Below are 20,581 nucleotides of genomic sequence, written 5' to 3'. Positions count from 1 at the left end.
TTGAAACGTCTTCTTGTTGTATTTTTCCCTTGACCAATATAAAGTGACCATCTTGGTCAGTTTTGACTTTAGTTGTTTTAAATCCACATGTATCTGAAAATAAGATTGCAAGTCCTCTTTTTTTCTGAATTCCATTTGCCTGAAAAATTGTCTTCCAAACCTTGACTCATAGTTTTAATTTGTCTTTTGAAGGCAGGTGTGTTTCTTGCAGACAGCAAATGGATGGCTTGTGTTTTTTAAATCCAGTCAGCCAATCTATGTCTCTTCAGTGGGGAATTCAAGCCATTAACATTAAATGAGATAATTGATAAGTGTGGTAGTATTCTGTTCTTCTTATTTTGTGAGAGTTCATTGCTTAGTTTTATCTTTTTTTTTTTTTTTGTAGAGACAGGGTCTCACTTTATGGCCCTCGGTAGAGTGTCGTGGCCTCACACAGCTCACAGCAACCTCCAACTCCTGGGCTTAAGCGATTCTCTTGCCTCAGCCTCCCGAGCAGCTGGGACTACAGTAGTTTTATCTTTTGCATCAGTGTGAAAGTTAGGTTCTGTCCTTTAATTTCTGAGTTCTCACTTTGCTGCTGATCCATTGTGATGGTCAGTGTGTAGAAGAGTTTGGAGTATTTTCTGTAGAGCTGGTCTTGTTGTGGTGAATTTCCTCAGTCTTTGTATATCCATAAATGATTTGATTTCTCCATCAATTTTAAAGCTTAGCTTAGCAGGGTAGAGAATTCTGGGTTGGAAATTGTTCTGTTTAGGTAGATTAAAGGTAGGTGACCATTGTCTTCTTGCTTGGAAAGTTTAGAGGAGTCTGCAGTCACTCTGATGGATTTGCCACTGTAGGTCAACAGGCACTTACTCCTGGCAGCTTGCAGAATCTTTTCTTTTGTCTTGACTTTGGACAGGTTCATCACAATGTGTCTTGGAGAAGATTGGTTAGAGTTGAGGTGACCTGGGGTTTCATATCCCTCTGAAAACAGTGTGTCAGAATCTGTGACGATATTTGGGAAATTTTCATTTATAACATTCTCTAGTATGGCTTCCATTCCTCTGGGGCATTCTTCTTCCCCTTCTGGGATTCCTATAACTCATATGTTGAAACGCTTCATAAAGTCCCATAATTCTGTTAGTGAATATTCTGCTTTTTCTCTCTTCTTTTCTGCCTGTTTGACTATCTGAGTTATCTCAAGAACTTTGTCCTCTACCTCCAAAATTCTTTCATCTGTATGGTCTAACCTGTTGCTGATACTTTCCATTGCATCTTTAAGTTCCCTAATTGACTGCTTCAGTTTCTTCAGCTCTGCTATATCCTTTGTATATTCTTCATATCATACATCTCTTATTTGATTCTGTTTTTGGATTTCCTTTTGGTTATTTTCCACTTTATTAGCCGTTTCCTTCATTGTTTCCATCATTTCCTTCATTGTTTTCATGATGTGTATTCTAAATTCCCTTTCTGTCATTCCTAACATTTCTGTATGGGTGGAATCCTCTACAGTAGCTACTTTATGGTCCCTTGGATGGGTTGCTCTGGAGTGGTTCTTCATGTTTCCTGGAGTTTTCTGCTGATTCTTCCTCATGAGTGATTTCTTTTATCTGTTTCCTTGCCCTAATTTTCCTTTTACTTCCTCTTGCTCTTTAAGTTCCTGTACCTGTGGACTAATGTTTCAATGAATCCTTTTGGTACAGGACCAGAAGGATGAGAAGGTTGAAGAGCAAGAAGGGATAAAAGAAATAAAAAGAAAGAAAGAAAAAAATATATAGAAAGGAGAGGGGGTGGGTAAAAGGGAATATTGACAAAAAGAAGAGAGGCATAGAAAGAGAGAGACAGAGCAATCTATGTGTACAGTAGGGTACTTTGACACAACCTTAAAAAAAAACCCAACCTCTGGGTGTGCCCAGTTGGGTGGTTCCCTTTGAGGTCAGCAGCTCTTTGCTAACTTGATCAGACAGAGTACCCCACCTCCACCAAGTAGAGAGGAAAGACAAAAATGCTATAAATCAAACCAAAAGAAGCAAACAGAAAACTTTACGGGATAAAATTGGGTGAAAAAACAAATAATAGGGGTAGTAACACTAGCATTAATGAAGTTCTAATTATTAAAAAAGGCAGCAATGGGAAATTGTATTTAAACTAGAAAAATGGAGGAAGAAAAGAAAGAAAAAAAAGAATAGAAAAAATCTGTATGGAAAAGGTTGAAATTAAACAAAACAACTACAAAATAAACAGAAAACATACAAACAAAAAAACAACCATAAACAAAGCAGTATATGTCTGGGCAACAGGTGGTCTTCTAGGGTATGAGACATTAATCACAATGCTAAGACTGGATTCCTCCGCTTATTTCTGAAACTCCCCATGGTGGAGACCCTAAATCTCTCTTCACCCTCTTGAAAGGCACTTTAAACTTCTAATCTTGGCTAAGCAGAAGCTTTCCCAGGAAAGTGCTTGTGACTGGGATCACTGCTGAAGTGGCTATCCACTTACCCAGTGTGCCAAACCGGTCTCACTCTGGCCCTGAGAGTTAAGGCTGTGAAGCAGCTCAGTCTCCGCCTTTAGGCTCCTCAGTCACTAGGTTACTAGCTCCCACCCGATCCTTGCTCTACTGCCCTGAAGGCGGAGCTTGCCTGGGTAGTTCTCTCCCAGTGGCTCCCTGCGGCCCACAGCCTAACACTATTAGCTCTGTCCAGCTCAGTGGCTCAGTCTGGGGCCCTAGACAGCAACGCAAAGTTCTCTGCACTCCTGCTCAAGCTCTCCCCAAGGCAGTTCAACTGAGTGCTGAGTCCAAAAACACTGGAACAGTTCACAAGTAAGGCCTTTCCGGTTTGCAGTCTCACTGCTGCTGTACTTACCAGCTGCTGGCGGGATTAGACTGATGGAACACATGCAAACACTTACCAGTTTTCCACCATTTTTGTCCTCCTCTTGGGGTCCAGAAGTCTCTTGCTGACTCCCTGTATCCTCAAAGGGATGATTATAGGCAGATCCCCTTAGCCAGAGATGCCTGGAGTGTCATCTCCAAGACTAACGGTGCCCAGTTTTAGGAAAGCTGTTACTCGACCACCATCTTGCTCTCACTCCCCAAGTATATTGTTTTGATTTTCATATTTCTGCATTTTCTGGTTTTCTTTTTGCTATTTAATTTTGGTTTCATTGTGTTGTGGCTGAGATGGTATTGATTTAAATATTCTTAAATTTGTTATGAACTTACTTTGTGACCCAACATGCTATCTATTCCCGAGAATGTTTCATATACAGTTAGGAATGTGATACTGTGCATTGTGCTGCTTTTAAGTAAAATGTTTTCTCTGTATATCTATTAGGTCCATTTGGTCTCCAATATTGTTCATGTTCTCTGTTTCCTTATTGATCCTCTGTCTGGATGTTTTATTCATTACTAAAAGTGGGGTATTTGAATTCCTATTATTATTGTATTGCTGTTTATTTCTCCCTTCAGTATTATTAATATTTGTTCAATATTTTTGGATGCTCTGATGTTGGGTGCATATATATATATATATATATAAATTGTTAACTTTTCTTGGTGAATTAATCCATTTATCCTTATATAATGCCTTTTTTGGTTTTTTGGCAGTTTTTTACTTAAAGCCTATTTAGTCTGATATAAATATTGCTATTAGTGTTGTCTTTTGGTTACCATTTATAAGCACTATCCTTTTTCATCCTTTCACTTTTAACTTGTGTGTGTCCTTAAATCTAAAATGACCCACTGGCTGGGTGCATTGTTTCACACCTGTAATCCTAGCACTCTGGGAGGCTGAGGTGGGTGGATCGCTTTAGCTCACAGGTTTGATACCAGCCTGAGCAAGCATAAGACCTCATCTCCAAAAATAGCCGAGTGTTGTGGTGGGTGCCTGTAATCCCAGTTACTTGGGAGGCTGAGGCAAGAGGATCACTTAGCCCAACAGTTTGAGGTTGCTGTGAGCTATAAGGCCAGTGCACTCAACCCCGGGGTGACTGACTGAGACAGTATCTCAAAAATTTAAATAAATAAATAAAGTGACTCACTTGTATGTGGCATATAATTGGATCAGGCTTTTATCAATTTAGTCATTTTATATCTTTTGATTGGAGAATTTAATTCATTTACATTAAAAATAAAGACTTATTGCTGTTTTGATAATTGTTTTCTGTATATTAGTAGCTTTTTTCCCCCTCTTTTTCTTTCTTGCTCTCTTTTTCTGGAAAATAAATATAGTTTGATAACTTGTTAGCTATGTTTAGAGAATTATAATAATTCTTCCTTTTTAATTAAAGCAGATTTGAATGATTTCTATGTAAGGAAAAATTTTTCTTGTCCAAGTTATAAGCTTTACATTAACAATAAAGTTTGTTTATTTATTTGTTCATTTGTTGTATTTATTTATTTAAAGTCAGAGTCTCACTGTGTTGCCCAGGCCAGAGTGCTGTGGCATGAGCGTACTTCACAGCAACCTCAAAGTCCTGAGTATAAGCAATCCTCCAGCCTCAGCCTCCTGATAGCTGGGACTATAGGTACCCACCCAGCTAATTTTTCTATTTTTAATAGAGATGGGGTCTCACTCTTGCTCAAGCTGGTCTTGAATTCCTGAGCTCAAGTGATCCTCCTGCTTTGGCCTCCAAAGTGCTAGTTGATTTGCAGATGTGAGCCACTTCACCCTATCAACTGTAAAATTTTAAAGCTCTAATACAAATAGAAAAATGTAGCCTGCTTTTGGTGTGTCTCAGCTTTCTCCTTTTTATGCTCTCCTATTCTCTGAATTATAATCTTATACATTATTATTATTATATGCTGACAATTTTGATTAAAAATCAATAGAATCTACTGACTTTTTTTTCTTTTTAATGTCACTGTCGGTAGGATGCCATGGTGTCACAACTCATAACAACCTCGAACTCTTGGGCTTAAGTGATTCTCTTGCCTCAGCCTCCCAAGTAGCTGGGACTACAGGCGCCCACGACAACGCCGAGCTATTTTTCTTGTTGCCATTGTCATTGTTGTTCAGCTGGCCCAGGCTGGGTTCAAACCCACCAACCTCCATGTAAGTGGCTGGTACTGTAACTACTGTGCTACGGGCTCTGAGCAGAATCAACTAACATTTGAGTCAAAAGTTAACTCAGATGAAGCTCAGCACCCGTAGCACAGTGGTTATGGTGTCAGCCACATACACTGAGGGTGGCGGGTTCAAACCCGGCCCAGGCTAGCTAAACAACAATGACAACTGTAACAACAACAAAAATAGCTGGGCATTGTGGCAGGTGCCTATAGTCCCAGCTACTTGGGAGGCTGAGGCAAGAGAATCATTTAAGGCCAAGAGTTGCGGTTGCTGTGAGCTGTGATGCCACCGCACTCTACTGTGGGCAACATAGTGAGACTCTATCTCAAAAAAAAAAAAAAAAGTTAACTCAGATGTCAATGAGCTCAACAGTATTATTTTGTAGACAAGTTTTTTTTAAGGACATTAAAAACATGTAATATAACAATTTATTTTATATTTTAATAAAAGTTTTCTTATGGGATCAGTATTATATATTTTGCATTTTTATTATAATATTCAATATTTTTAATGAACCCTATGGCCATTTTATTGTGCGTAAATTTCTCAAGCTCTAAGAAACTGAAAAATTATCAGTAGTCAGAATGTCTTTGTTCTCATCCCTTCTAACAAATTTGAAATAATTGCACACATCATATATGCTTTTAAAAAGTATAAATCACATTTAACCCTGATAATCTGAATTCTTTTCTATATAATGGGGGAAAAAATACCTGCTAGATTTCTTTTGGGGAAATTTTGTACATTTTACCAATTCTTTGCTTCTCAAACTTCTCACTTCAGCAGTTCTCAACCTTGTGGGTCACAATCCCTTTGTTCCATTTGTAACAATGTGGCAATTAAGAAGGTTGAGAACCACTGTTTTAAATAGAATTCTTCTAACCTAATTGTGGAATGTATTTTGGAATCATCAGCACAGTGGTCTTACTCAAGTAGTTTAGGAGGTTTTTCTCTAGATCTTTGTAACCTTTAGTATTGGAAGTTGTTGTCTCAGGATAACGGAATCAGAAGAAAAACAGTGTATCATTGGATTAATTCCATTAGGTAGCAACAATTATGCAAAATCATGACACATGTCATCTGGTTTTATATCCTCTCAGTATTTTTATCCTTTTCTAATCTGATTATTCAGCAAAGAAATTTAAGTTATTATTATTATTATTATTATTATTTTTTGTAGAGACAGAGTCTCACTGTACTGCCCTGGGGTAGAGTGCCGTGGCGTCACACGGCTCACAGCAACCTCTAACTCTTGGGCTTACGCGATTCTCTTGCCTCAGCCTCCCGAGTAGCTGGGACTACAGGTGCCCGCCACAACGCCCGACTATTTTTTGGTTGCAGTTTGGCCGGGGCCGGGTTTGAACCCACCACCCTCGGCATATGGGGCCGGCGCCCTACTCACTGAGCCACAGGCGCCGCCCAGAAATTTAAGTTATTTAATAAATTATTCTGAACATTATTGACTCTGTGGCAAGCTTTTTCTTTTAAGACCCATGTGACTGTTGCATACACACTCTTGCTCTGAATATTGTCATCAGAAGGTTTTTAAAAAATATTTTCTATGTACTTGTGCAAGACTTTGATTCAGAAACAGTACAGAAACATTCTGATGGCTAGCCTTTTAGATTGATAGCCCTATATTTTTATGTAGTATGGTATTATAGGGAATTTTAATTTTTATTGATCAGGGATACTTGATCATGGTAATAGCAATCAAATATTAGAGATTTAAAATTTGCTTTATGATCTTATTAAGAAGTTTATTTCTAAAAATAGGTAAGAGTAAAACTGAGGACATAAACAATCTTATATAAATTTCTAGAGAATTTTGGTTGGTTTCTTGTAATAACTGGTCCATATTATATAGAATTCATGATATGGAACAACTGGGTAAACAGTTCAACTTAAATCATAATCTCTGCTTCTGGGTTTTGTATTTTTCATTTATTTAGCTCTTTATTATTAACTCTACTTTCTTTGCATTTGCTTCTTGGAAAGAATACTTAATTCTTTTATTGTCACATTTCAAAACAAGTATATTTTAAGCCATTAAGTGTATTTCTAAGTACTGCCATTGCTGCTTGCTACATGTTTTGAAATGTGAGTACTTTTCTTATCATTCATATCTAAAGATTTCATGAATTCTACTGTGTTTTTCTATTTAACTCACATGTTTTTAAGAATGCCAATTTTTGTGTTGGGCTTATTTAGTTTTTTCAGACTTCCATTATTGACTTTTAATCTAATATGGCATAACTTTCTACTTGTCGGCTGAGTCTGTTTTTATGTGTATTTGATTTAGATTATTAATGACGATCAGATTTTCAAATAATGGGTCTGTGTGCCTATATACTTACTTATTCAAATGAACTTAATCTTTATTTAAGGACTCATTAGTTAAGTATATTAAACAATTTCACCTTAGGGTTTAAAGAGAGAACTCGAATTTATTAACTTTGGCCAACGTCAATTTTTTTTTTGCTTTCGAAATTGCTAAGTTAATAGTAGTAGCAGCAGTAGTGTTAGTGGTAATAGTAATGTTAACAGTAACACCAGCTAATATTTATTGAGCTCTTACTATGTGCTACCATCATTGAAACCTCTCTAAGTCTGTTAATAAATTTAACCTACCACAACACCCAGCAATTTTTTATTGCAGTTGCCACTGCTCTTTTAGCTGGCTGGTGCTGGGTTTGAACCCACCACCCTTGGCATATGGGGCTGGCCCCCTACCCACTGAGCCACAGGCGCCACCTGAGCCCAGGAGTTTAAAACCAGCTTGGGCAATATAAAAAGACACCACCTCTGGGTGGCACATGTGGCTCAACGGAGTAGGGCTCCGGCCCCATATGCCTGAGGTGGCAGGTTCAAACCCAGCCCTGGCCAAAATCTGCAAAAAAATAAAATAAATAAAAGGCACCACCTCAAAAATAAATAAATAAATATCAATGTCCAGGTGTTCAGGGAATAGGAAAGCAAAAAAGCTAAACCCTTAATAGAAAGATAAAATTTTGGGCAGTGCCTGTGGCTCAGTGGGCCCTGGCCAAACTGCAACAAAAATATAGCCAGGTGTTGTGGTGGGTGCCTGTAGTCCCAGCTATTTGGGAGGGTGAGGCAAGAGAATTGCCTAAGCCCAAGAGCCAAGAGTTGGAGGTTGCTGTGAGCTATGACGCCACAGCACTCTACTGAGGGTGACAAAGTGAAACTCTGTCTCAAAAAAAAAAAGAAAAAGAAAAGGGTTCTTTAAAAATGCAATTTCAATTTAAGTTGGTTTTATTTGAAATTTACAGTGCTCCTAAGCAAAATATCTCTACTCAAATGCAACTATAAAATATTAACAAGAATAGATTCTTACCAGGCAGAGGAGTTTAAAATGTCATGCAAATTTTTAAAGTAAGGGTATGTGTCTTCTTTTGGGGGAGATAATCCCAGCCAATAGTCATATAATTCCTGGGATTTTATAAAGTCCTAAAGGAAATAGAGATGGTCTGTTTATAAATTGTTTCCTATTTTTGTACCTTTCATTGCCTTATAATGAAATTTCTTATAAATAACTGTTTTAAGGTAACATTTCACATAGGACTACTACTTTTCAATGTCATTAAAAGCAATTGAAAGAAAGTAAAAATAAATGAATAAATAAATTTAAGCTAATAACAGCTCTATTATGAGATATAATTGTTTTCCTCATTTTGAAGATGAGGAAAGACACAGAAAGGCTATATGCCTGCCGTTGTCTCATTGTAGTCACATTGGCTGTAAACCAACAAAGGTAAGTTTGTTTAGCTGCATACACAAAAAATTAATTTTTTTCTTTCTTTGTTTTAGTTATTAGAAAAATTAAAAGAACGTTGGCTCTCCACTGGCTTGTGGCATAATTTGGAGTTGGTGAAGACAGTCATTGTAGAACCACAGGGAGGAGAAAAAACTAACTTTGATGAATTGCTGCAGATATACTACGATGCAATCAAGTTTAAAGGAGAGAAAGGTAACTGGAAATTATTTCATGGTCAGTGAAAAATATTTTTAATTATAAAGTAAGAAGATGTTGGTGCTATTAGAATTTTATTTGTATTGTATTTTTAAATTGTTAAAAGAATGTAAATTAGGTAAAGAAATTATTTTATTTAGAATTGTCCTTATATGAATATTTTCACTTAGGTGCGTCAATTCAACTGAATAAACAGCATGCCTTTAGATCTTATCCTATAGTTCTTGCACTACCTGAAATATTTTGTGCAAGAAGGCAGCTAGTATATGTATAAATACCTTCCTTTCTAGCCAGAAGAGGCCTGTATTTTTTTGCAAATAGTATACTTTATGCTTATATTCTATTATACTATATAAGGTAAACTAGAGTTTTCAAAACATAACTAAAGACTCAACTTCTAGATTAGAGAATGTCCATACAGAGTTTAATGTAAAAGGCTAATAGAAATGACTTATGAATAATAAGTAAAATAAGTAAAAATAATATAACATAATTAATAAGAATACATATAGTGTTCCGTGTATTTTAAGTACTTTTCAATATAATACTGATTCAATGGGATAATTTTATAAATTCAAGTTAAAGTGTTCTGAGAATTTTACTTTTCTAGTGGTAAAGATATGATTGCAATTTCAATTTTTATAAAATAATACTGTTCATAATTGCTCAGTTCCTATGCAAGTTGCTGTTCTAATGTGGTTTTACTGTATAAGTTATCTTGGAGATGAACAGTTTGTAAATTGGTATGTTACTCTATTGCATATAAATATGATTTTGTTCCCCTTATTTACTTAAAGACATTGAACTTCTAAAATTTGTCTCATAATTGTGTTTTATAAGATTTTGAATATTTTAAATATGCTATTATAGTTAACAATCAGGTCTTTTTGAAATGAAAGTGAGCAATTTCTGAGGATTTTGAGTATGCTTTTTAAAATGTCTATTTTCTGTTGCTTAAGATGGGGCCCTCCTGGTAGCAGTTTGTCGTGGTAAAGTGAGTGAGGGTCTGGATTTCTCAGATGACAACGCCCGTGCTGTCATAACAATAGGAATTCCTTTTCCAAATGTGAAAGATCTACAGGTAGGCCACTGAAGCCTTAAGAAGTTTTATCATCATTGGAGTCATTGGGTTTTTGTAAAGTTAATCACAGGCATACCTCATTTTACTGCACTTTGGTTTATTTTCTTTTTTACAAATTGAAAGTTTGTAGCACTCCTGCCCTGGGCATGTCTTTTGGCCCCAGTTTTCCAATAGCATGTGCTCACTTCATGTCTCTGTATCACATTTTGCTAATTCTCATCATATTTCAAACTTTTTCATTATTATATCTATTGTCATCTGTAATTGGTACTCTTTAATGTTACTGTTTTATTATTTTGGGGGTGCATCAAACCCTGCCTATATAAAAAGGCAAATTTAACTATTATCTGTTATGCATGTTCTGACTGTTTCACTGATTAGTCCTTCCTTGTTTCTCTTTCTCTCTTCAGCTTCCCTTTTCCCTGAGACACAACAATATTGAAATTAAACCAGTTAATAACTCTATAATTGTCTCTAAGTATTTGAGTGAAAGGAAGAGTTATATATCTCTCACTTTAAATCAAAAGCTAGAAATGGTTACACTTGGCGAGGAAGGGATGTCAAAAGCCAAGATAGGCCAAAAGCTAGACCTGTTGCATCAGAAAGCCAAGTTGTGAATGAAAAGTACTTGAAAGAAATTAAAAGTGCTACTCTGGTGAACTCATGAGTAGTGATAAGGAAGCCAAACAGCTTTATTGTTGATTTGGGGAAAGTTTTAGTGATCTGGATAGCTTAAACCATCCTTAACATTCCTTTAAACCAAAGCCTAAGTTAGAGCAAAGTTCTAACTCTCTTCAATTCTGTGAAGGTTGAGAGAGATGAGGAAGCTGCAAAAGGAAAGTTTGAAGCTAGCAGAAATTGGTTAAAGAGGCTTAAGGGAACAAGCCATCTCCCTAACATAAAAATGTAAGGTGAAGCAGCAGTTGCTGATAGAGAAGCTGCAGCAAGTTGTGCAAAAGACAGTGTAGATGAAACAGCCTTCTGTTGGAAGAAGATGCCACCTAGGACTTTCAAATAGCTAGAGAGGAGAAATCAATGCCTGGCTTCAGATCTTCAAAGGGACAGACTGACTTTCTTGTCAGAGACTAATAACGGCTGATGGCTGATGACTTTAAGTTAAAGCATGCTCATTTACCATTCTGAAAATCCTAGGGCCCTTAAGAATTATGTTAAATCTACTCTGCTTGTGATGTATAGATGGAAAAACCAAGAATCGATGACAGCACATCTGCTTATAACATGATTTACTCAGTATTTATTCTAAGCCCACTGTTGAGAACTACTGCTCAGAAAAAACAATTCCTTTCAAAATGTTACTGCTCATTGACAATTCACCCAATCACCCGGGAGCTCTGATGGAGATATACAAAGAGATTAATGTTGTTTTCATGTCTGCTAAAAAATATATCCATTCTGCAGTCCAAGGATCAAGAAGTAATTTTGACTCTCAAGTCATATTATTTAAGAAATATATTTTGAAGACTTTAGTTGCCATAGATAGTGATTTCTCTGATGGATCTGGATGAAGTAAGTTAAAAACCTTCTGGAAAGGATTCACTATACTAGATGCTATTTAGAACACTCATGATTCATGAAAGGGGGTCAAAATATTAAAATTAATAATGAGTTTGGATGAAGTTGATTCCAAACATGGATGACTGAGAGATTCAAGACGTAAGTGGAGAAAGTAATTGCAGATGTGATAGAAATAGCAAGAGAACTAGAATTAGAAGTAGAGACTGAAGATGTGACCGAATTGCTGCAATCATGATAAAACTTGAACATCCTTCTTTCTGGCCACTGAGCTAACTCTGAGTATGATCCATATCCCTCCACTCAGGTTGTATAAGGTCTCATACCAAAGCAATGTTCATTAGTAAAGTAGTTATCTTCTTTATTGTTAATACTTTACTAGGCACTGTGAATTATGCAGTTTTACTTTTATTTCTCTAGGCCATAGCAATCTTTGAGGAACATGAATAGTTATAAAATAGTATTTCTCTTGTTAGCCCCTATTCTTTCCATAACTTCTTGACCACCTCACAATTTCTGAAAGTCTGCAGGGGATATCTCATCTGATGATTCATAATCTAATCCTTTTAGCCTCCACTGACTTTGATGGCTTCCATGACCTTTCTCTAGTTACCAGTGCTCCCACTGTGAGGGCCCTGATGGCCATGCCTCCTATCCTAAAATGACTAATGTTGCCTTGACTACTACTACTGATGAAACAATTGACATCTACTCAAGTAAACTAGTGTGTTCACCATCAATAGCATTAGTGATGCCTTCCAATGAAACTGAATGTTACTGATGGCACGGCCGTTGATGGTAGTATTGTCTCCTTCTGTCTTATTATTTTACTCTGGCCTTATATGATTGCACTAACCCCACTTTGTTAAAGTAGAGAGAATCTCTTTCCCTTTATATCACATGTTTTTAAAAACTCTTTTTTTTGAGACAGAGCCTCAACCTGTTGCCCTGGGTAGAGTGCTGTGACATCACAGCTCACAGCAACCTCCAACTCCTGGGCTTAAGCAATTCTCCTGCCTCCACCTCCCAAGTAGCTGGGACTATAGGCACCTGCCACAACGCTCGGCCATTTTTTTGGTTGCAGCTGTCATTGTTGTTTTGTGGGCCCAGGCTGGATTCGAACCCGCCAGCTCAGGTGTATGTGGCTGGTGCCTTATCCCCTTGAACCTAAAAACTTTTCTTTTAACTTTTTAAAGACACTCTATCACCCAGGCTAGAGTGCAGTGGCGTCATCATAGCTTACTGCAACCTTAAATTCCTGGGCACAAACAATCCTCTTGCCTCAGCTTCCTGAGTAGCTGGGACTACAGGCATGCACCTACATGTCTGGCTGATTTTTCTATTTTTAGTAGAGAGGGGGTTTTGCTGTTGCTCAGTTGGTCTTGAACTCCTGGCCTCATGCAATCTTCCTGCATTGGCCTCCCAAAATGCTAGGATTATTGGCATGAGCCATCACACACCTGACCCTAAACATCTTACATAATTAATTTTTTCCCTAAAACTAGTTCTTTCAATTTTTGCCTATATCTTCTTTCTTAGGCCTACATATGACTTTTTAATATATGTAAAAGAAGATAAACATTATGGATAACACTGGGTTTTACTAAATACTGATATCTATGTATTAACAAAGTAGCAAGGCCTGAAAGGATTCATATCAAACCCAGTATACTGATTACAATACAAGAGAAATAAATGATATTGGGATTCGTTATCAAAAGGAACTTTAACTTTTCCCATAATTTTTAATAAAAAAAAGAAAATAGGAGGATAGGAAGTTTTATGTTATCCTTTGTTATTATTTCAAAAATTCTTTAAAAAATTGTGTGAAGAAAACAACATTTTATTTACCTTCTATTTTTCCCACTTTCACCCCAACAACTATGATTCTGGGCATGGTTATTATTTCAACCTTAGATTCTTAATGCTTTTTTCCTCAGGATAAATTCTTCCTAGGTAACATGTCAACCTTTCATGCAAAAAAAGACACCTGGTGGCCTACTCTGACACTTCCTAGTCATGATCCTACTTGTTACAGTTCTGTTTATCTGAATCCCAGTGGCTCAAGTGTGTGTAACAGCAGAGTAACAGAAACCATCAGTGAGTTCTGGGTAGAGGGGAGGAAGGTGATTTTTAAGGACTTTCCCTAGTGGTTCCTGAAAAGATCAAGTAGGATTGACCCAAGAATGGTTCAAACTGCAGGGAAAAAGGATAGAAAAAGAGGGAAATTCTTTACTCACAGTACCAGATGTAAGGGAAATGTGTATCTTGTTGCCATATGTCTGGATTAGTTCATCCTGTGTAACAACTCCAAGACTTAATTTCTTAAAACAACAATCATTTATTATAGGTCACACATCTGTGGTGTGACTGGGTGGCAAATGATCTAGGCTTGGGCTTGTTTGGGCAGTTCTGCTTATTTTAGCTGGGATCAGTTACCCTGGTTGGCTAATCTAGGTTGGCTCAGCTAGGTCAGCTCTGCTCTATAAGTATCTTATTCTCCAGAGACCAACAGACTAGTCAAGACATGTTATCATTGTAGTGGCAGAAGTACAAGAGGGCGGGTTTGTGCACTTTTCACAAATCTATTTGCATCTCATCTGCTAATCTCCTCTTGCCCAAGGTATGTCACATGCATAATCTCAAAGTTATGAGATTGGGTTGAAAGGGAAAATTTCCCACCACATATGGCAAAGGACGTAGAATCATGAATCCAGAAAGGATCCTCAAGCCCTGGCATTTTATTTATAGCTGAAGAATATTTGTTATAGATCCATTCATTAGATTCGTGTTTATAAGTTTTGAGAGTCTGGCCATGCAGTTTTTATAATGATTAAGAAGACATTTATCATTTGGAAATACTAAGAATATAGCAATCAGGGGGCGGCGCCTGTGGCTCAGTGAGTAGGGCGCCGGCCCCATATGCCGAGGGTGGCGGGTTCAAACCCAGCCCCGGCCAAACTGCAACAAAAAAATAGCCGGGCGTTGTGGCGGGCGCCTGTAGTCCCAGCTACTCGGGAGGCTGAGGCAAGAGAATCGCGTAAGCCCAAGAGTTAGAGGTTGCTGTGAGCCCTGTGACGCCACGGCACTCTACCGAGGGCGGTACAGTGAGACTCTGTCTCTACAAAAAAAAAAAAAAGAAGAATATAGCAATCAGTACCTGAAATACCTGAAATAAATCAGACCATCTTTGTGGATGGTTTCTTAAAATATTTTTAAGTGGTTAAACAAGTTGTTGAAAATATTTATTTTTACATCTGTATGGGATATAAAAAATATAAAAATTTCAAATTTTTGTATGTTGCCTGTGCCTTCGGTGTCATTTAGAAAACAAACCGTTGGTAAATCCAAAATCATGAAAATTTGCCCTTAATGTTTTCTTTGAAAAATTTTATATTAATATTTTTAAGTCTTTAATTTAGGTATATGATGCATTTTGAGTAAATTTTTCCATATGGTATGACGTAGGAAGTTCAATTCCTTATATTTAAAGTGAGTCTTTTATTTTTTTTCTTGTCTTATATTCTTTATTCTTGTCAAATTTCTTCTTATCAGATTTCTTTTTTTTTTTTTATTAAATCATAGCTGTGTACATTGATATGATCATGGGGCATCATTGACCAGCTTCATAGACCGTTTGACACACTTTCATCACACTGGTTAACATAACCTTCCTGGCATTCTCTCAGTTACCGTGCCAAGACACTTACATTCCACATTTACCAAGTTTCACATATACCCTTGTAAGATGCACCACTGGTGTAATCCCACCAATCCCTTTCCCTCAATTCACCTCCCGCCTCCCTCCCCTTCCCTTCCCCCTTCCCCCTATTCTCAGATTGTAACTGGGTTATAGCTTTCATGTGATAACCCTAAATTAGTTTCGCAGTAGGGCTGAGTACATTGGGTACTTTTTCTTCCATTCTTGAGATACTTTACTAAGAAGAATATGTTCCAGCACCATCCATGTAAACATGAAAGAGGTAAAGTCTCCATCTTTCTTTAAGGCTGCATAATATTCCATGGTGTACATATACCACATTTATTAATCCATTCATGGATCGATGGGCACTTGGGCTTTTTCCATGCCTTAGTAATTATGAATAGGGCTGCAATAAACATTGTGGTACAAATATCTTTGTTATCATGTGCTTTTTGGTCTTCTGGGTATATGCCCAGTAGAGGGATTACAGGATTGAATGGCAGATCTATTTTTAGATCTCTAAGTGTTCTCCATATCTCTTTCCAAAAGGAATGTATTAATTTGCATTCCCACCAGCAGTGCAAAAGTGTTCCCTTTTCTCCACATCCGCGCCAACATCTGTGGTCTTGGGATTTTGTGATATAGGCTAGTCTCACTGGAGTTAGATGATATCTCAAAGTAGTTTTGATTTGCATTTCTCTGATGATTAAAGATGATGGCATTTTTTCATGTCTGAAGGCCCACGTGCCTATCTTCTTCAGAGAAGTTTCTCTTCAAATCCCTTGCCCAGCCTGCGATAGGATCCCTTGTTCTTTTCTTGTTAATGCGTTTGAGTTCTCTGTGGATTCTGGTTATTAAACCTTTGTTGAAGACATAACCTGCAAATATCTTCTCCCATTCTGAGGGCTGTCTGCTTGCTTTACTTACTGTGTTCTTGGCTGTGCAGAAGCTTTTTAGTTTGATCAAGTCCTTGTAGTATGTTTTTGAAGCTGCTTCAGTTGCCTGGGGGGTCCTCCTCATAAAATACTCGCCCAGACCGATTTCTTCAAGGGTTTTCCCTGAACTCTCCACTAGTATTTTTATAATTTCATGTCTTAAGTTTAAATCTTTAATCCAGTGAGAGTCTATCTTAGTTAATGGTGAAAGGTGTGGGTTCAGTTTCAGTCTTCTGCAAGTTGCCAGCCAGTTCACCCAGCACCATTTGTTAAATAGGGAATCTTTTCCCCACTGAATATTTTTAATTGGCTTGTCAAAGATTAAATAATGGTAAGTAGCTGGATTTGTCTCTTGGTTCTCTATTCTGTTCCAGACATCTACTTCTCTGTTTTTGTGCCAATACCATGCTGTTTTGATCACTATCGGTTTGTAGTATAGTCTGAGGTCTGGTAGCATAATTCCTCCTGCTTTGTTTTTATTTCTGAGTAATGTCTTGGCTATTTGAGGTTTTTTTCTGATTCCATATAAAACGAAGTATTGTTTTTTCAAGATCTTTAAAGTATTACAGTGGAGCTTTAATAGGGATTGCGTTGAAATTATATATTGATTTGGGTAGTATGGACATTATTAATGGCATATAGTTGGCTCAGGTGTTTTGAAATTCATTCTGCCAGTCTCTGGCTTTCAATTGAAGAGAGTTTAAGCCCTGTACATTTAAAGTAATAACTGACAGAGAAGGACTTACTCCAGCCAGTTAGCTGTTTATTTTCTGTGAGTCATATGCTTTTTGTTCCTCAATTCCTTCATTGTTACCTTTTTTGTATTTGCTGTATAGTATACTATTTTGATTCTTTTTCTTTCCTTTCGTGTATATTGTTTAGTTATTTTGTTAGTGTATACATTGGGAATTGTAACGATCATCTTAATTCCCCCCCTTTTATATGATTGTCACAGATTACATCTTTATTCATTATGTGTCCATTAACATAATTTGTAATTATTGCTTTATACATTCGCCTTTTAAATCATAGGGTAAAAAGGAGTTAGAATTCAAAAGTATAATAATATTACCTATACCTTTCCAGTGTCCTTTATTACTTCCTAAGGACATATTTAGCACTTCTACATAGTAAATATGTTTTATAATGTTAGATGATATGCCTTGAGGATAGAAATTTCTTAAGCATCTTTCTGTCTTCGCAATTAAAATATTGAACTTAGTGTTCAATAGATATTTTAATTAATGATTGAGTGGAGGTTTACTTGAAGTTATTTATTTATTTTTAAAATATGGACTACTTCATGAATTTTTAGGTCATCCTTGTGCAGGGGCCCTGATAATCTTCTCTGTATCATTCCAATTTTAGTGTATGTGATACTGAAGCAAGCACTTAATAGAAGTCATTAAAATTGTAGTTGTTTTTTTCTAGACAGAGTCTCACTCCATTACCTCGGTGTAGAGACAGTGGTATCATAGCTCACAGCAACCTCAATCTTTTGGGCTTCTTGCCCAAGAAACACCTTCTTGCTTCAGCTTCCCAAGGAGCTGGAATAACAGGCATACACCACTACGTCTAGCTAGTTTTTCTGTTTTTAGTAGAGATGGGGTCTCACTCTTGCTCAGGCTGGTCTTGAACTTCTGAACTCAAGACAATCCATCCACTTCAGCCTCCCAAAGTGCTAGGATTACAGGCATGAGCATCAGCCCCAAAATTGTATTTGGTTTTGTTGTAGGTTTCAGGAAACAACTAACACCCTCCATTCCTAAAGACTTCAAGGCACAAAAATGATAGTAATTAGATTAAATGGATTAATTAAATCAGATAGATTAGATTAGATAATAATGAATAGGATGGTAGTAAACATTAATATGACTTATAAGGAAGCAATACAATGTGTTATAGTCATGAATCATTAAAGGATTTGTAGAAGGAAATGCTCAATCAACAGCATCTAACACTTGAATATATACAGAGCCTAATAAATGGAGTATCTTACATTGAGTATACTGGCTGTCTCTATTTGTATTAGGTTTCTGTCTCCATGTAACAAATAGTGGCTTAAAACAATGTATATTTATTATCTCAGTTTCCCTGGGTCAGGAGTCTGAGCATGTCTTAGCAGGGTCTTCTGCTTAGGGTTCCACAAGACTGCAGCCAAGGTGCTGGTGAGGCTTGTGTTCTCATCTGGAGCTTCAGGTTCTTTTTCAAGCTCATTCAGGGTGTTGGCAGAATTCAGTGCTTTGTGGTTGTAGGACTGAGGTTCTTTCTAATCTATCAGGTATGAATAGAAGCTGCTCTCAATTCTTTGCCACGTAGCCTTCTCACAGGTCCTTTTACAACATGGCAGTTTATTTCTTCAAGGCCACCAGGACTCTCTAGCTCCAGTCAACTTAGACAGAGTCTTATACAACTTAATAAAATCATGGAAAGAAAATAAAAATAAAATTTAAATTTGAAAAATTAAATTACAGGAGTATCTTCTCATCACCTTTGCCTATAATATAACTTAATCAAGGGAGTAACTGTCCCATAACCATATGGTTTGCCATATGCTATTAGTTAAAAGCAAGTCATAGGTTCTGCCCTCGAGGGGAGAGGATTATAAAGGTATGACTCTCTGTGTATCACCTTAGGGTTATCTGCATACTCTTGAGCTCTCTTAAGGGAGAAAATAAACTACATAATTTCTGTAAATGACGCTTCTATAACTAAAACTATGCTTCAAATTACAGGACCTTAAATTAGGACTTTATGGTTTTCTTTTTTTTGAACTTTATAGTTTTCTTTTACATGTATGCTCAGTCTGTCTTGCAGAAATAAGCAGAATTTATTTATAAATGAAAAATATAAGTATTTTATCTTATAGAAACAACCAGTTTTCATATTATCTTCTCTACTTCATTTGAATTCACATTTTAGAAGTTAAGATCAATGCAGTGAAGGCTGATCTTCAGTTTGATGAAAGTGTTTCAAATTGTATATAAAACCAGCACATTGTACCCCATAATTCCATTAATGTACACAGCCATGATTTAATTTTTAAAAAAGTTTAAGATCATTGTTTTGAGTTAGAAAAGTGATTTGAATGGGAAAAAGAAGGCAATGGTATTAAATTTTATGATACTGATTTTTTTCCTTAAATTTGAGAAAGATTATAGAAGTAAAAATTAAAATATCGTTTAAAATACTAACATAAGACTTTGCAGTCTCAATAGCAAAATTTGGCTTTTTGAGAAGCAGGAAAATGTATGTTAGAGCCAAAAATATAACTTCTTTGGCTGTGACCAGGATTTCCTCTTCCCACCTTGGGGACTAGAAAGTAGAGGTAGGAAAATTTCATTTTGGAGCCAAGTGTGACTTGTTTAGTTCAAGTCATAATTTATTGCATATACCTCAGGGACCTGAAAATAAAGAAACCCACTATGAAATGTTGAGAATGGGCCACTCTGAAGGGCAAACATTAAGCTAACTTTCCCAGTGAGGATTTTTTTCACTTCCACCTTTCCCAGATGCTTCTGATCATTCATAAGGACATACTTAATCGTATAATAGTTAAAAGAAAACTTTCTGTGCACTAAACCAAACTATTTGAGGAGCATGAGAGTGAACCAAGGTTTTATATGACTAGATGTCAGTGAAAAAGTATAACCAAAATAAAAGTTGTTTTTTTAATGCAATTAAGTCACAGTGTAACAAGGCTGTCTTTTTAATGGATATCTAAAGCAAATTCTTTGGCCAATTACTGTGATCTAACAGCTAGGAAAGTATTCAGCTTTATAATTCAAGCATTCACATCTCAAATTGGTGACATGGGCATAGTTTGTGGGACATGATAAGGTACAATTTTTAGATTTTTAAATTGCATTTTATTTGCATTTTTTAGCGTAATTTAGTAATTTAGAAATACTTTCCCTCATGGGTATTATTCCTTTACTTCTCTGAGAAAACTTTGTAAAACCATGGCATATGGCTGAAAATTTTTATACTTTAAAAATGTTGAAGTGGTATCTTAGATTTTGTAATTAGTTTAATAAAATTTAACAGTACTAATCACTATCAGAAGTGCTCTTACAATGATTAGAATAATTTATTAAGATAATATATTTTAAATTTGTGTATTGTAATGTGTTGAGTTACCAAAGTAGATTTTATTTGGAAACTTTTTAAAATTCAAATAGTATCTGAGTATCTGTCTTATTGGCATATATAATCAATTATTTTATTGTGAGTTCTTTGTTTGTTTGTTTAGGAAACTTCTCTTAGCTCTGAATGTACCAAACT

General features: G+C 36.4%; 1 protein-coding gene and 1 non-coding gene across 2 annotated transcripts in view; one reads left to right on the top strand and one right to left on the bottom strand.

The window, feature by feature from the left end:
- The window catches only part of BRIP1 (BRCA1 interacting helicase 1), a 246,786-nt gene that overhangs the window by 175,312 nt on the left and 50,893 nt on the right, over window positions 1–20,581 (top strand). The window contains exons 15-16 of the mRNA XM_053569091.1: window positions 8,883–9,042; window positions 10,005–10,126. Coding sequence (XP_053425066.1) covers window positions 8,883–9,042; window positions 10,005–10,126 — 282 coding nt within the window. The remainder of the gene's footprint in view (window positions 1–8,882; window positions 9,043–10,004; window positions 10,127–20,581) is intronic.
- Window positions 17,583–17,689, bottom strand: LOC128571353 (U6 spliceosomal RNA). Its single transcript, XR_008375783.1, has one exon. It is a non-coding gene; the product is annotated as a U6 spliceosomal RNA (small nuclear RNA).

The sequence above is a fragment of the Nycticebus coucang genome, chromosome 18 (assembly GCF_027406575.1).
Source record: "Nycticebus coucang isolate mNycCou1 chromosome 18, mNycCou1.pri, whole genome shotgun sequence".
Lineage (NCBI taxonomy): Eukaryota > Metazoa > Chordata > Mammalia > Primates > Lorisidae > Nycticebus > Nycticebus coucang.
The sequence above is the reverse complement of the archived record's forward strand: the minus strand, read 5'-3'. Positions and strand labels throughout refer to the sequence as shown.